We start from the raw sequence: 17604 nt of genomic DNA on the forward strand, positions 1-17604 counted from the left end.
ATACATTTGCTAACAGCTATTTCATTTTATTGATATTACTCCAAATTGCTCTATAGTTGATTACATGCAAGGGCAAACATCGTGAAGATGAATAGGCGGGCAGAGAGGATTTGTAGGGGAGTGAAAATACTCTGTACGATACTATAATGATGGATATATGTCATTATCTGTATTCCAACCCACAGAATATACAAGACCAGAATGAATCATAGTGCAATGATAAACATTGATTATGATGTATCAGTGAAGGCTCCTCAGTGGTAACAGATAAACATTGATTATGATGTATCAGTGAAGGCTCCTCAGTGGTAACAAATGTACCATTCTAGTGGAGGTTGCTGATAATTGGGGAAGCTATGGGTCTATGAAGAACTGGAACCATATGGGAAATCTCTGTACCTTACCTGCAATTTTGCTATAAACTTGAAACTGCTCTAGAAAAATAAAGCCTTCAGAGGTACTGGGGTGGCTCAGTTGGTTAAGCGTATGACTCTTGGTTTTGGCTCAGGTCATGATCTCACAGTTCATGAGTTTAAACCCTACATGGGGCTCTGCACTGATAGTGAGGAACCCACTTGGAATTCTCTCTCTGCCCCTCCTGCGTGCTGCCTTTCTCTCAAAATAAATAAATAAAATAAAACTTAAAAAAATAAAAAAAATAAAATCTTAAAAGTAGTGAATAATGGTTTTGAATTATACCATCAGTACCAGCATTGCAGGGCTCATGGGTGGTTCAGTGGGTTAGGCGTCCAACTTCAGCTCAGGTCATGATCTCCTGGTTTGTAAGTTCAAGCCCCACGTCAGGCTCTGTGCTGACAGCTCGGAGCCTGGAGCCTGCTACAGATTCTGGGTCTCCCTCTCTCTCTGACCCTCTCCCACTCTTGCTCTGTCTCTCTCTCTTACTCTCAAAAATAAATTTTAAAATGTTAAAAAAAAATTTTTAAATACCATTGTTGCAAGTTATGTTATTCTATCTTAAACTACTGATGAAATATTATGCACAATGGCAGAAATGCTCCTACTATAAAAGAGATTATTTCATGTCAGTAAAGAGCTTTACAAAGCCCTTATTTATGTTATGACAATAATTTCTACCAATTTATTTAATACTTATGATTGTGAATTACAGTATTTAATCATGGTGCTATGCCATTTCCCTAGAGAAATAGGGAGATGGGTGGTAACCTCATCCCTGGCCTCTCTGAGAACCTGGACACATCAATAAATATACATTCTTGACATTAAAGTTATGTTATCAATATTCCTTAAGGAGTGTAATAGTGTTTTGGTAAGTGTTTCTCTTTCTATTTTCCTGTTTCCTCATTTTTCGATAACTTGGTCATGGAAATAACTAGATGCCATAAATAGATGTGTGGAAAACAAGTGGTTGATTATCCAAATCCACGGCCAGGATAAGTTATTTTGAATTATAGACGACCAGTTTTAAAACAATCTGAAACTAATTTCACCATTTTGTCGAAATTTTTTCTTTATTTTCCCTACATAACAGAACACTCCCTTTACCTATAATACACTAGAGATTATCAGGCTAATGATACATCTGGAATCGGATTTTCATTCTGTAGTTTCAAATAATCAGACCAATGCACCTTACGTTATAGCGATTTAAGAAAAAGAGAATGGAATGGGATAGGATAGGATAGGATTAATAGAATAGAATAGAATAGAATAGAATAGAATAGAATAGACTGGAGGGAGGGAAGGAGAAAGAGGAAGGAAGACTTCACAAATGCCTTGGGTTATTTTCTGTTCAAAAAAGAGCAATAATGTATATGTAAAGGTTCTTCTCCTGTCCACCACTAGTTTAATTCATGCCTTTTCTGGGGAATGAACCTTAACTACAGTGTAAAATCCAATGCTACCTATTGGTCTTCTATGATTCAACTAGACTTAAATTTGTTGATAATTAACTATGACTGAATTTTATGATTAGTTTGTTGAAATTAAACTATTAAGATTGCTTGGTATAGAACAGAAATTGGTTTTCTCTCTGAGGAAGGGATATTTCGTGTTGATTTACTATTTCCTTCATTCTCACATTTATTAATTTTTTTCTTTTATCCTTTCAGTTCTTTTATGGACAAATATAAAACATGCCCTTTTATTTTCAGGTCTAGATGTTGATGGAATATACCGAGTTAGTGGCAATCTGGCGACAATACAGAAGTTAAGATTTATTGTCAACCAAGGTAAGTGATTTCTTCACTTCATTTTTCTCAGTAGTTTCATCTCTAACGATATTTCAGACTCTGTGCTGTATGTATTATGAATCTATAATGATAAACACTTTGAAGAGAAAAAGAGAAAGTTGAGTAAGCAATTGTCACCAGAGAAATAAAAGATAGCCCGCTTACTTGGAGATTAATAGACAGAAAAAACAACTAACAGTTTACGTGAAATGAATAATTAGTGGAAAATGGCAAACTAAAAATTAAAAAAAAAAGAATAATAAAAGGGCAAAATAAAGAAAAATAACCTAGCTTTGAAAAATGCTACTGGCATATAATAAACACTTAATCCATGTGGATAAGTACTTGAATAAATGAATGATGGGAACATCAAAGTCAAAATCATAGACGTTAGAAAAATATGTAATAGGTAAGTAAAAGAATTAAAAATTAGGAAATAGATGTATCATCAAAGAATTACAAATGGAAACAATAATGAGATACTACCAAACGCCTATCAGGATGGCCAAAGGCTAAAACACTGGTAACACCAAGTGCTGACAAGGGTGTGGAATCCCCATTCATTGCTAGTTGAAATGCAAAATGATACAGATACTTGGAAAGACAGTTTGGTAGGCTCTTAGGAAAATGTATTTATACCATACTATCCAGCAATCGTGCTCCTTGGTATTGACCCAAAAGAGTTCATAACTTGTGTTCACACAAAAGCCTGTGCACAAATATTTCCAACAGCTTTAGTCATAATTGATAAAACTTGAAAGCAGCCAAGATGTCCATCAATAGGTGGAAGGGTAAACAAACTATGGTACATTCATATAATGGAATACTTTTTGGTGATAAGATGAAATGAGCTATCAAGTCATGAAAAGACTTGGAGGACCTTTAAATGCATATTGCTAAGTGAAACAAGCCATTTTGCAAGGGCAGTCTACTGTACTACCCCAACTATATGACATTCTGGAAAAGGCGAAACTGTGGAGACCATAAAAATCAGTGGTAGCAAAGGATGTAGACAGAGGGAGGGATGACTCATTGAACACAGGGGAGTTTTCGGGCCATGAAACAATTGTGTCTGATATTATAATGGCAGATACATGTCAGTATATATTTGTCAAATCTATATAATATACAACACTAAGAGTGAACCTTAATCTATAGACTGTACTTAATAATAATGTATCAATATTGGTTCATCAATTGTAACAGATGTACCACACTAATGCAAATGTTAATAATAAGGGAATTGTGTGTTGGGGTGGAGGGTAGAGGGGTATATGGGAATTCTATATATCCCACTCAGATTTTCTGTAAACCTGAAACTTCTTTTAGAAAAAGATATGAATTCTAAAAAATAAAAATAGGAAATGTTACAGGAAACAAGCAGACCCAAACATCGTAAGTTGGTTAAGAACAGAAAAACTGGTCAAAAAATCTCTATACATCTTAAAAGTTAGGATTTGAATCATCTTTGTCTCTTCCCCCATTAACCAATAGTAGCCCTAGGGTGTGCATAAAGGGAGGTCTTAATTAATACATGTTGAATAATGTTTGTGTATATGTGTGTGTTGCAAATAGGAGAAGTATTAATACAGAGAAGCATTAAATCCTCCAACAGTGTAATTTGGGTTGAACCGCCCTTTTAAGAGTTGAATGCAATAGTTCTGACCAGTGGACACATGATTCTTATTTCTGAGAATCTTTGTAACTGAGAATCTCCTCAGCTCTGTTTGCTCACTAATGTGAACCTTTGTGTTTCACAATTACTCTCCTTCTTGGGGGGGAGGGTAAAAAACCCCAAAAACGGAACTAAGCTTTCCCTCATTTATTCATAGTGGCCCCATTGGACTGAACCAGAATGCCCCCTCTGTGAGTAAAAATCGGATAAAAAAGCCCTAGCCTCATTTTCGTTCCTGCTTATAACCAGCTAAAATCATTCTTTTAATATATTTCATACTGAAGCCATATCCTGATTGGGATTCTAGACAGCTGGGCAACACATTTCTTCTACAAAGAAGAAATCTCAAAACAGAAGCCATGCTAGAAACAAACACTAGTTGCATTTCCTGCCTTTTAAAAAAATTATGCTCAGCAGTTTGAAAAGGCAAAAAAAAAATCTGCAATGAAAATATGAAATCTGTCCATCTCATCTTTTGCAATCCAGACTTCAGCGTCCTCTGAGGCTGTGTAGCTGCTCATGTTTCCATGAGAGTTGACAATGTAAAGCTGGACAGAGGCCTGAGTTGGTATCTGGTAGCACAGAATTGTCAGTAAACTGTCTCCCTGGTTTATAGCACTGTCACAATGCAGCATGCTCAACACAAATTATGCTACATTAGGACCTTTGATACTGGCGATTTCATCCAAGTTGTGTTGTGGAGGTTTTTGAATTAGATGATAAAAGAATGCATATACCGGTCTGCCTCAAAATTTTGTTAATCAGATTATCCTTTGAATGAAATCTCTGGAGTGACCCCATAACTTTGGTGCTAACGTCAGACCTTCCCATCTATATGCACACTGATCTCTGACAGCAGAGCTGACTTAGAAGAGAATCAGTGCTGGGTACAAAGAGGCTGACTATGTACATTGTAGCCTCCTTTCTGTGTGTGTGTGTGTGTGTGTGTGTGTGTGTGTGCGCACGCGCGTGTGTGTGTGTTGTGTGTGTGTGTGTGTGTGTGTGTGTGTGCGAGAGAGAGAGAGAGAGAGAGAGAGAGAGAGAGCAAGGAAATAAAGTGGCAATGAGTGATAGATAATTCCATGCAAAGCATAAAGCGGTATGTGAAAGCAATGCATTCTTTTGTATTCAAAGATGGAACATACATGATTTTGGCATAGTCTCATTGTATTAACACCTTTTATTTCCTCCATGTTCACATTCCACAATGTTTCTTATTTAGATGGTTCTAAATATACATTTTAAAAAATGAACAAGTCCTACCCACCATTAGGCTAGACAAATGAAAACTGATTTGGGGGATTTTCAAGAACAGTTCAATTGCAATTTATGTATTTCACTAACTTTCGTGAATGCTATAATCATCAGCAATTCTAAATACACCAGTTGAATGATTCAATTTGTTTTGGTTTTCTGTTTGACTCACTAAATCAGTAGGAATTGGATACCCTCATTATACTTCCAGATCAGATGGCATACAAGTTAAATTCAAAGTGATCGCTTTTGAAAAGCATGTTCTAATTATAACTAGTAATGTTGATAATAATAATAATAATAATAATAATAATTATTATTATTATTATAAAAGTAGCTAACATATTTTCATAATTTATTATATGCCAGGCACTGTAGTAAAGTGCTTTACTTACACCATTTAACTTAGTCCTTTCTACCATCAAACAGAATAGGAATTATTATTGTTCCCATTTTAAAGGTGAGGAAACTGAGGTTCAGAGATGTCAAATAATATTCTAAGGTCATAGTTCAAGTAAGTGAAGGAGATCCTAGAGGACTAGATCCCTGGTCCCTATGACTCGGAGCCTATGCTGAAAACCACTACTGCCATTAAGCATTTCACATTCATTAATTGTTGATTATCTTCTTATAAAAGCGGATATCAGTCTTCATGCTACACGTCCTTGTTACTGACTTTCTGTTTACACCTGCTTTCCAGTATTTGTAAGTGACAACTACTGCCATAGGACTTTGACTAAAATAGTTCAAGAAAGAAGGGTGCCTGGGTGACTCACTCGGTTGAGACTCTGACTCTTAATTCCGGCTTAGGTCACAATCTTGTAGTTCGTGGGATCAAGCCCCGTCCAGGGCTCTGCACTGAAAACGAGGGGCCTGCTTGAGATTCTCTCTCTCTCAATCTCTCTCTCTCTCTCTCTCTCTCTTTCTCTCTCTGCGCCTCCCCCGCTTGTGCCCTCTCTCTCTCTCTCTCTCTCAAAATAAACAAATAAACATTAAAAAAATAAATAGTTCAAGAAAGAAAAATGTCTAGGAAATTGCTGAACATCACAGTTATGAAGAAGCCTGGCATTGCCATTCTCTGTAGGGCTTTACATATCTGTGTTTGGACCAAGAAGCTACTTTAATCCAATATTCTGATGTTGCCTTCAGCAGTCATTGAGAACTCTCAATTTACTGGGCCATCGGTGCATGAATAAGCAGTGCTCTGCCTCGTTTGTTGTATTTGGTGACAGCTTTCAATGACATTTCGCTGATGCAACTCTTACACTCTATGAGAGCATCCCCCAAAGAAAACTGGTCCATGACCTTAGATGTCAGCCTGTCACCAGCCTGTGACACTGTGTTGATTCTTCAGAATGATCTATAACCTGATGGTTTTCTTACATGGGGGTACTTTTGCAAAGGACCGACTTCAGCATTAAGAATGCTGCATAACTGACTTGAGAACTTTTGAAAGTGGGTCTTGGAAATCTCACTCGGTTGCATCCCCTCCTCCTGACATCAACATTCTGGTTTAAGCCGCCCATCTAGGCTGATTTCCCAAACTCCAAATTCAGCTCAGACGCTCTTTGGTACTACTTAGATATTCTCTTTCACTCTCTAAAAAAAGGGACAAGAAAGACTGGCATCCTTTTTGGAAAATATTGACTATGAAGCTTCCCAAGCCCATGAGCCAATGGGAGAACCACGAAGCACTGGGGGAAGAACTGAGTGGGAATTTTCCAGACTGGTGTTTCTTAGTACCCAGTAACAAATATTCTCTCTAACCATTTCTTTGAACTGGAGGAAGTTGCTTCCCACCAGGATTTTAGACATGTTTTCCATATATAGGAAAAAAATTTAAAGGAAGAATCTTAGGGACACCCTCCTTCACTTTTTCACACCCAGAGGAACAAAATATATAAATGCCATAAATCTACGTGGCCAAGAATCTTAATTGGGTGTGTGGGTGTGTGTATGTGTGTGTGTGTGTGCATATGATTGTGCGTGTGTGTTGTTTCAAATGGGAGACAGGTTTTTTTTTTTCCCATTAATTTACAGTCTTGCACTTTGCATATCTTTATTCACCCAGATCTTATTGGCATAATAATCCAAATTAAACATTGGCTTAAAGAGATGAATTTGCTTATTTTGAACATGCTAAGAATAAGCTCCATTGAAAATAAACTATTAGAGAAACAATTTCATGTTACCAACTATATCTAAACTACTTTTATATAGATGTGTACCACAATGCCAAGCAAAACATTAAGTTTAGAGCTACCCCGTGCTTTTCATATTATTTGCAGCATCAAAAATTGAATAAAAGAGGAAGCAGAGAAAGGAAGTGAACAATTGGCAGTTCTGTTCTTATAAAATAGCCCTTGTATCAAGTCCATTCACTTTTCTAGTAAGTGCGTTTAGATTGCCCTCTTATTATTTTTAAAACGAGGTATTTCCTTAAGCCTGCTTCTCTCTGACTGCGAACCACAGCAGCAACAAAACAAACTGTTACTTGCTTTATCCCATTCTGTAGGGTGGTTTTTCGGTAAGTCAAATCATTGATATTGCACCTTTCTGGCCTCCGTGTGACAAGATTATCTTTTAACAATGATTTATTTTTCCCATTAAAGCTGAAAAGATCACTTGATCATAAAAGGGCTAGTCCCTAACATCGTTCAGGGCTTTGGAAACTTTCTTAGACCTCATTTTTCAGCTACAGTGAAGTCTGGGAGCTCAAAGACCGTTGATGGCGAAGCTTGTATTGCTTTCTAGCTGCTTAAAAAATGTACTGTCATTAGTAAATAATGCTGAACAGAAGTAAAAACAGTAAGCTCTTCCCATTCGTGTATATTTATATAGTCTTTAGTCTTTACACAATATTATGTTTTAAAAGATGTTATTTTTAAGTAATCTCTACACCCAGTGTGAGGCTTGAACTCACAATTGCAAATCAAGAGTCACATGCTTTCCCAACTGAGTTAGGCACCCTAGTTTTTACACAATATTCTAATAACAACTTTATGAATACTTCTAGTATCTAAAATACACAAATTCTGGCTACTTATTTTAAAGCAAAATTATATCATCCATTTATAATGAGTTATATTTTATTATTTATTACCTGCCAAGCAATAACGAGCTGACCTAATGCTGTGGTGAGATAGAGGCAGAGACCAGCCAGTGGACAGAGAGCACCCGGTGAACATCAGTGGAACTGCTGCCTCTTGCTTCTGAGCTATTTGTTGGTCTAATGGAAACAGTTTTAACCCCTTTGAATCTCAAACTCTTCACTTCCAAAATGGGAATAATAAGGAAAACGCAAGGGCTTTAAAAGCTCTGAATCAGCCAAGTGACATTCAGTGCTAACTTTAAGATGTTAGATGAAACCAGATCACTGCAACTTAGTTTTCTTAGGACAGTCATGATACTAAACATTAATAATCACGTATGGTTTGGGACTTTCACCTGATTGGGTTTTCTTTGATGGCATTAAGATTCTTTTTCTAGGAAGAAATATCAAGTAGGGAACAGCTTTGGAGACTCTCTGCCATCCAATGATTTGTCTCACTAGCCAGATTCATAGGACTTTTGGGTTCCTTGACACAAAAGAGAAATTTAGTTTTATTTTATCAATAGGCTCTGGGAATTACCAGATTCCAAAAGCATAGCTTCAGATTCATGGGAGAGGTGAGTGAAGTCTACCAAAATTTTAGTTCTTAATTCTAATTATGGTTTTGCCATGTAGATTTGGCAATTGACGCCAGAAATTAAATCAGAGGTATGTAACTACCAATATCCGAGGATATTTATAAAAATCGGCCATCATAAATCATCATCATCACCAACAGAATTAAGTAGTAAAAATTAAAAACTATGGGGCGCCTGGGTGGCGCAGTCGGTTAAGCGTCCGACTTCAGCCAGGTCACGATCTCGCGGTCCGTGAGTTCGAGCCCCGCGTCTCGGGCTCTGGGCTGATGGCTCAGAGCCTGGAGCCTGTTTCCGATTCTGTGTCTCCCTCTGTCTCTGCCCCTCCCCCGTTCATGCTCTGTCTCTCTCTGTCCCAAAAATAAATAAACGTTGAAAAAAAAATTAAAAACTAGTGGGGAAACACACCAAGCTTACTTCTGCTCTTAACTATACTTGATATCACTGGTTGCTGACACTGACTGTATTTCAGAATTGTATTAGTTTTCTACTGCTGCATAACAATATTAATACCAACTTAGCTGCTTATAGCAGCACACATTTATTGTCTCTCAGTTTGTGTGGGTCAGAAGTCTGGGCATGGATTAGCTGAATCCCCATAAAGTTACTCTCAAGACGTTGGCCAGGGATGGGTCCTCACCCTGGAGGCTCAACTGGGGACACGTGGACTTTCCAATCTCACATGATTATTAGGATTTAGTTCCTTGTGGTTTGTTGGAATTAAGACCTCAACATTACTGGCTGTTGACCAAAGGCCTTGTGGACCTCTCCATAGGCCATCACACAGCATGGCAGCTTGTTTCATTGAAGCAGCAAAGGAGAGGCTAGTAGCTAAAGCAAAAGTTATAATCCTATGTAACATAATCATGAAGGTTATATATATCCCATCACCTTTGGTGCCTTCTGATAGTTAGAATCAAGTCACAGTTCCTATCCATACCCTAGGGGAGGGGATTACACAAGACATAAACACAAGGATCAGGGGATAATTGAGGGTCATATAAAGTTTTTCTACCCCAAGAATCAAGTAGGGAGCTTTGAAAAATAAAGATTTGGGAACCCAGTCATAAAAACTCTGGTATAAAAAGTCTGGGGTTGAAGCTATAGGTATTTTCTTTTAAAAGAAAACTTCCCTAGGTAAGTCAAGTGCATAGCCGTGTTTGGGAACCCCTGCACAACATCCAGCTCATTTTATTCTGGTTATCTAGTGGAGACGAGACCCACAAGCCATAAAACATACAAGGTTTATATTTGAGTAAGGCAGAAATAGACTGTGAACTCTTTTTTTAACATAATTTCTAATGATGAGAGGTTTTCTTTTTGATTACTGATTGATTTAATGATGTTCACTAGCTTTTATGAACTCTGAGTTACAATTTAGAGTATAACTAAAAAATGCCACAGATGTCACATGCATGTTAGTAGTATGATTTAAATTACTGATCTATTTTTTACAACTACAACCATTTTCCAATGTTGTAGATTCTAGAATAAATCAAAAAGGAAAGATGTTTTCCCTAAGGATTTGCTTTAAAAATGAAGGAGTAAATAATATTTAAAAATGTAACTAAATGATGCCAATGCTAGCATTTAATTGAGAATCTACTGTATGGTGGGTATGGAAAATTAGACTTAGCTGTAATCCTCATAAAAGTTTGCAAGGTAGATAAACTTTATTTTCCACATGATTTACACAAGAAAATTGTAATTCAGAAATATTAAGTAACTTTTCTAAGACCACAATATTAAAATGTTTTGAAGCCAGACAGTGAATCCATTTTAAACTTACTCCAAAGAATGTATCGCTGAGTCCTGGATTCAATTTACCATGGGGGAGGGGGCAGAGAGACATGTTCTTCTTTTTAACATCAAAGAATCCAAACCACTTGTTCTCATTATAATACTATCCTTTCTTGGTGTCCTGTCTGTGGAACTCTTTTATAAGAGAAGACTTCATTTAAAGGATCCTTTTAATAAATAACTCCTAACTGCCTCTGACTTCATCAGGAGTAGGAAGTTCGATTCATCACTGTCTCCCCAATATAGCAAAGTGCCTAATACTGTATGGGGGCTAAATAGAGACCTGTTCCTGTAAAATAAAATAAGAGAATGATGAACTTCTAATACAAACCCACTCTATGTCCATATATGTTGATACATTGTGTTACGTATTCTTGGGTGTTCCATTCATTGTGTTCCATTTCTTGGGTGTCTCAGTAAAGAGACAAGTTATGTTAGATTTTCTCCCAGACTGTTATAAATGAGCATTTAATTTTAGACTGGATAAAAGCATCATGGAACACAAATGAAGAGTTTAGAAACCTGTATCCCCTTCTCCTACCTTCATATAACAAAGTTTGAGGAGATATGACTTACTCTTCCTTCACAAAGTATGTTGTTAGCAATTGGGCAAGTCAGGAATGATACTGGCAGCTGTGGTATAACTTGGCTTGCCAGCTTAGCTCTCCAAAATGTTGGGAATGAGCAGGTAGACAGAAAATCCGTATTGGATAATAGCAATGAAATGATCGCTTTTGTTAACGCCATGCTCTGAATTTTGAATTTTGAAAAAATGCTTTTGTTTTTGTTTTCACACAGGAAGTCCCTGTTGCTGGTAATTTCAGCTTCTGTGACTCACATATATTTATCTAGCACCTCTTTTCCAAGTTCTCTGTGTAGTTTAGAAGCATTTTCTAACAAAAGTGTGCTTTAGGAAAAAAAAGTATTCTTATCACCTCAAAGCTGCTTCTCAAAAAGGAAAAGTAACAGGTGCAAGGCCAAGAAGGAACTTTTTCAGGTTTCCATGCAAATCCTGAAGATAAGTGTCCAAAATGTACAAATGTGGGGTTTTGAAGCAATGCTCAGATGAAAATCAGAATGACTTAGAGACACGTAGATTTCAAAACACATTCTCTTTTATGCTCTCACATTCGTGGGCCCACTGGAGGGAGTGGCAGGTATCCCGTCAGCTTTCCTCTTTTCTGAGGGTCCCAAGCACATCAGGATCAATATGAAACTGAGAGGTCAACTCCGTAAAATATGATTTTAGTTTTTACATCATCCTTCCATTGACAGACACTTACAGAGCTCTTATTATGTGCCAGGCAGGCAACATGCAGGATTCTGGGACTTCAGCAGCAAACACAACACATGGACACAGAGCCTGTATTTCCATGGCTATTCTAATCCAATAGCCAAAAAGTCTGGTGATTTATTCAGTGTAAATTGGCAAGAAATACTAGGATCTGCAGGCTTCACAGATTCTTTTCTTCCCAGCTCTCTGATATCACCATGTACCTCTCTTTTGCCTCATTATCTTCTAACCACCCTGGTTTCCTTCCTCAGATACATCAAGCTCATATCCTTACTAAGACCTTGGCTTTTGCTCCTACCTACCTGATACGTGCTTCCTTCAGACCCTGACAAGGCTTTCTTTTTGACACTCAAGTCACCTCATCAGTGAGACTGACACATCTGAAACACGTGCCTCTACCCTACCCACCCAGTCACTTGCCACTTCAGTGTCTTGTTTTATTTTCTTCAGAACATGTACTATCTGGAACTGCCTTGCTTCTTTGCCTGTTGCTTCAGTGCCTCCCTCCCTCCTCTCTACTGCACCTCTATGTGAGTAAGACCTTGCTTGTTTTTGGTCACCTAAGTATCCTCAGCTCTCATTGTACCTGGAACATAATGGTCTTTAGATAAATATTTATCGAATCTGAATGGATTCAATAAGAGAATGATTAATGAATAATGGTGGATGATCAGTGATGGTTAGAAGAAAATCTTTAGAATTTGAGAGTTTCAATGAACAGTCCAATGAACCGTCTACTTGTCCTCACCTCCACCTCTACTTGAAGTCACGATCTGACTGTCCAACACGGACCACACAGGAGAGGCTTGGCGAAAAGAGGAGGCAGCTGTGAAGCTGGAAGACCTGAGTCAGCCTGACAACCTGGTTCATTAGTCCAAGAAAGATGGTCTGAGGGAACAATGGATGACTCCCAAACCCCAGTGGTACTAAGACCGTGTTAACAGGACTGTCACCTGCTTATGTGAATTTCCAGTCTGATCCCTCTCAGTGCCACTGCTTGTTGCCAAAGCTCTTCCAGCTCCATATCAGTCTGCCTAAGGGCACCTCAGGCTCAGATTGTGAGTGACTGCCCTGCTCTTGCTGTGACTCAAATAAAGTAACACAAACTGCAAAGTATATGAGAAGAATTAAGAAAGGAGCAAAATTCGTTTGAAGAATAAAATACAGCTTTAGGTTGCCGAAGGAAAACTTCAAGTAAGGATTTAGTAATTCAGCATTATTTGCTGAAAACTTACCATGAGCCAGGCTCCCTTCTAGGTACTGAGGAGAATTTGAGGGGATCAGGCTGTGGTGGAGTGTAATTTTCGTGCAATGAGATTGCTAATAAGCAAACACATACGATGCTTATAAGTCATGTCAAGAATCAAGATAGTGAGGGGTGCCTGGGTGGCTCAGTCGATTAAGCATCCGACTTCAGCTCAGGTCATGATCCTCTGGTTTGTGGGTACGAGCCCTGTGTTGGGCTCTGTGCTGACAGATCAGAGCCTCGACCGGCTTCAGATTCTGTGTCTCCCCCTCTCTCTGCCCCTTTCCTGCTCACACTCTGTGTCTCTCTGTCTCTCAATAATAAATAAACGTTTTTAAAAAAATAATCAAGATAGTGATGCAATAGAGAATAACTGGTGAAGATAAGAGGGAAGGTCGTTAGATTGGATGGTCTGGAAAGATCTCTTTGAAAAGGAGCCATCTGAGTGGAAACCTGATCTGATCGGAAGGAGAGAAGTATGCAAAGATGTGAGGGAAAGCAGAGCAGGCAGAGGGAAACTAGTGCCAGGGAACTAGGGCTTGTGTGAAATCAGGGCACAGAGGTCAGAGAGATGGGCAAAGCCAGTCCGGTGAGGCCCTTGTAAATGAAGATGAGAAGTTTTGCCTTTCATTCTAAGTCACTGTGGTGTAGGAGGGATAGTAATCAGGAAATGATCTGATATTATTTATGTGTTTGTCTTTAATCATTCTGGCTGCTATGAGAAGAATAAATTTCAGAGGGCAAGAGTAGAAGCAGGAAAACAGTTAGGAGGTTGTTACAATAGTTCAGTGAAGATATAATGGTAAATGATTTCTGTGAGGTAAACTGCATATCCCAATCTGTCTCATTTTCCGTGCGCCTCTTTGAACCATTCATTTTTAGGCAGTAAGGGGCAATGAGAACACTGGCTCAGGAGTTAGAAACCCAAGGTCAGTTTCCGTATGACCTCTTACTAGCTGTGATGTCCTGCCCAAGTCATTACTCTCCCCAGGGCAATTTTCTTATCTTTAAAGGAAGATAGTCCATTCTCTTGAAATGAGGCAATCAACATGACACGATGACTACATTGCACTGGAAAATGCTACACCACATAGAAATGGAAGTTCTATTGAACTATGTCCCTGAGACCCATCCTAATGGAGACAACCATCGTAATCAAATGATATGTACAGGTTTTTTTAAGTAAAGAATATTTGATAAAGGACTAATCTTATATGTTCCTTGGATTATTTAAATATCACTCACATTTTCCCTGGATTACCCCAATTTAGAGGAATTCCTTTCAAATATTATGCTTGTACTTTCGACTACTCAATGCACAATAATCACATTATTATTACTATATAATTGATATATATTATTATTACATAATTATCATGAATACTATTATATATGTGTGTCATATAACATTAAATTAAGTACATAGCATATCTTCTCAACACACTGGACACTGCTAAAGAGCAGAGCTCATATTTTTTAAGACCTTCTGTCCTATATTACCTCAAAGAATATCATACACCCAATAGTCTCTACACGTTTTAATTAATTTATTGATTAGGTCCAAGGTTGAGCCATTTCCTTCAAAAAGGTGAGGCATTTTCTACATGCTAGACATGAGTCTCAAAAGGACTAGTTTACTATGCATTGCTGAACTCTGTTTCCAAAACACTGGCAAGAATGCATAAATGCATAATATGTTAGGACTAGGTACTGGTCATTTTTAGTATCTTTTTTTCTAAATTGTTTCCTCATTTCCTACAATTAGCACATAATTACTTTTGAAAAGACATTTGTTTTAGAGAATTAGGTGAATCTTCTTTAAGAGAAGGACATGCCAAGAGAAGGTTCAGTTCTCCAAAGCACTTTTAAGTGCTGACTCCCTAGATCTTTATAAGAAAGCTATCCACTTCATAGAAGAACACAAGTCCCTATGAGTTTAAATGAATAGCTGAAAGTTGCATTTGTTCATTCAGCGTATCTTTCAAGAAGGCACTATGTGTCTCGTGGTAATCTAGAAACAAGCTGGAACCAAAGCCTAGCTATACTCTTTCAACAATTGTTCTCCATCTTGGGGACACTCAGGGTGAGCAGGGTATCCAATAGTCTGCTCAACATAATGTCTGTAAGATTCTAAAGGGCCCACTGGAATCATTTTGTTTAAATAGCAGTCTTTCTTGCTGTTTCACCATCTCGTGTTTGACGTTTCTCCAGATCGTTTGTCTTTTTGTGGCCTCCTCTCTCCCTGCTACATTTTTCCTTAGTGAGTGCGCTGCTGTCCCTTCTTATTAATCTGTTCCTTCCATGTTCTGACAGCCATCAAGTATTCCCTTACCTGTCTTTGCTCTTTCTTTGAACTCTGTTGGGATTCACTGTCCCATCAACCAACGGGACTGGAGTAAGTATGTACATAATTATCTCATTGGTTTCAATGGAAGGAACAGCATATTAGTCTTTCTGAGTGAGAGGTACACCATTGCTGGTTTTGCTGATTGGGAAACAACACAAATCACATGATTCCTGGGATAAATCTCAACAGGAATTAGCTTCTTTCCTACTCTCTTCACATAGCATGTTATACCTGTGGTTTAATACTGATTTTCGTCTATTTTGCACTGTATCTCACTCCCTTTCCCAACCATTAAGTGCTGGAAGGTGAAATGTACTTCACAGTTGCCTCTGGATTCGCCATCACATCCACTGTGTGCCAAGAGCCTTATAGGCCCTGTTATTTCAGCCGGGAGAAATGTGTGCCTCGGCCGCAGCATTATATGTTTTGCCCTCAGAGATCTAGGTGACTTGAAACTGGGTTCAGTTATCAATCAAAGAGTGCTTCTGGAGCTTCTCAGGTCACTCTGTCCTTACACCTGACACCTTCAAGATGTTGAGTCTTAACGAACCCACTTTCTCCATACTCAGACCTAAAGCACCCATGTTCTCCATTCCCCCTCTCCCTCTCCCTTTTCCCTTGCCTTCCACTGGACTTTATCGCCCCCATCTACCAAGGGTCTTCTCTCAAGATGACACTCTGTTAATCTGAGTATATTAGATCATGCTCTCTTCTCATCCTGGGAAGTATAATGTAAGGGGCCTTCTATAATCAGAACAGTAGTGAGGATATCAAGTTTTTATATAAGACATTTCAAAAAGTAATGTTGACCCAGCTCAAATCACACCATTTGTCTAACTATAAAACTAGCCTTTGCCTGAAATTTTCTTTTTATGACTCAAGAAACTGTTGTATCTTTCATATGTTTATTCTCACTTCCGAATTAATGTAGCCTTCATGAATGCTAAAGCCAGGTATCTGCCCTCATTACTAATCTGATTTCCTAGGAATTCCTCCTAGTTAAAAATTTTTGGAAGATACAAAACACAAAAGGCCATATAAAGAACCACTAAAAGACTTGAAAAGCGAAGTATACTAGCTAGATAAATTCAAATCTCCAAATTACAAAAATGGAAATCCAAAAATGGAAAACATACTTCTAGATATCTTTATCTGTTTCTCAATTTATACCATCTTGTGTGTTTATAGAAGAATAATATTCAGGTACTATTCACTTCACTAGGATATGAAAAGAAAACGTTAACTACAGTGCAGCTTCCTGACTCAAAAGTCTGTAACTGGTATTAATGAACTTCTAAAATGCTAATTTTCTTGCTTACCCCAACAGAAAGACGCCTTAAAGCAAAATCTCTCATTTCTTATCTGCTAAGAGCAATGTGTTTGCATCCCTTACAAAATAAAATGGTTGAAATAGGGTTTTTGAATGGTTTAAAGTTTCAAGGACTTGTTCACAGTTATTCTTATAAAGAAAAGAAATTTGTAAAATCACATGCCTTAATGGTCCCTTTGCTAGAAAATGGAAAAATTCCCAAATACACGTTCCACTGTAGGAAAATCAAAAATAACATGCAAACTACAAATATGTTGGCCAATTGAGAATATTTATTAACTAAATAATTTAATAATAAAGAAAATGCCTACTTGATTAATTGTTGCCGAGTAAAAATTACAATAAAACTGTCTTGATCAGTGCTTTGCAGAAGCGCCATTACTGTCTGTGCAGTTGTTTAACAAGGATTTAATTGGAAAGATAAGTGAATGCACATTTAAAAGTATTGTTAATTTGCTTTATAATCACCCCATCCTTCACAGTATTGACAGCACAAGGCACAAACCCCTTTCTGTTTTACAAGTATTATTTTCCATATGTGCACAATAAATTCTGAAGCAGTAATTGGAAATTTTATGGGTTCCAACATACCTAGTATAGTGGGTTTAGAGGTGCACTCTCCTTTATCAGAGGTAACCCAGTTCTAGTTGTTGGAAACAAGTGACAGATCTGATTTGTATATTTCCCCTACTCACTGCAGATCATAATCATATTCCGTCCACTTCTAGAAAAAGTTGCATCTTTTGTATTTTATGTCTTAT

General features: G+C 37.8%; 1 protein-coding gene across 4 annotated transcripts in view; it reads left to right on the forward strand.

Moving 5' to 3' along the window:
- ARHGAP15 (Rho GTPase activating protein 15) overlaps positions 1–17604 on the forward strand; it is a 618637-nt gene that overhangs the window by 416744 nt on the left and 184289 nt on the right. For all 4 annotated transcript variants that reach the window (XM_045479691.1, XM_045479692.1, XM_045479690.1 and 1 more), the window contains one exon: positions 2133–2210. In XM_045479691.1, coding sequence (XP_045335647.1) covers positions 2133–2210 — 78 coding nt within the window. The remainder of the gene's footprint in view (positions 1–2132; positions 2211–17604) is intronic.

Source organism: Leopardus geoffroyi, chromosome C1 (assembly GCF_018350155.1).
Source record: "Leopardus geoffroyi isolate Oge1 chromosome C1, O.geoffroyi_Oge1_pat1.0, whole genome shotgun sequence".
Taxonomy (NCBI): domain Eukaryota; kingdom Metazoa; phylum Chordata; class Mammalia; order Carnivora; family Felidae; genus Leopardus; species Leopardus geoffroyi.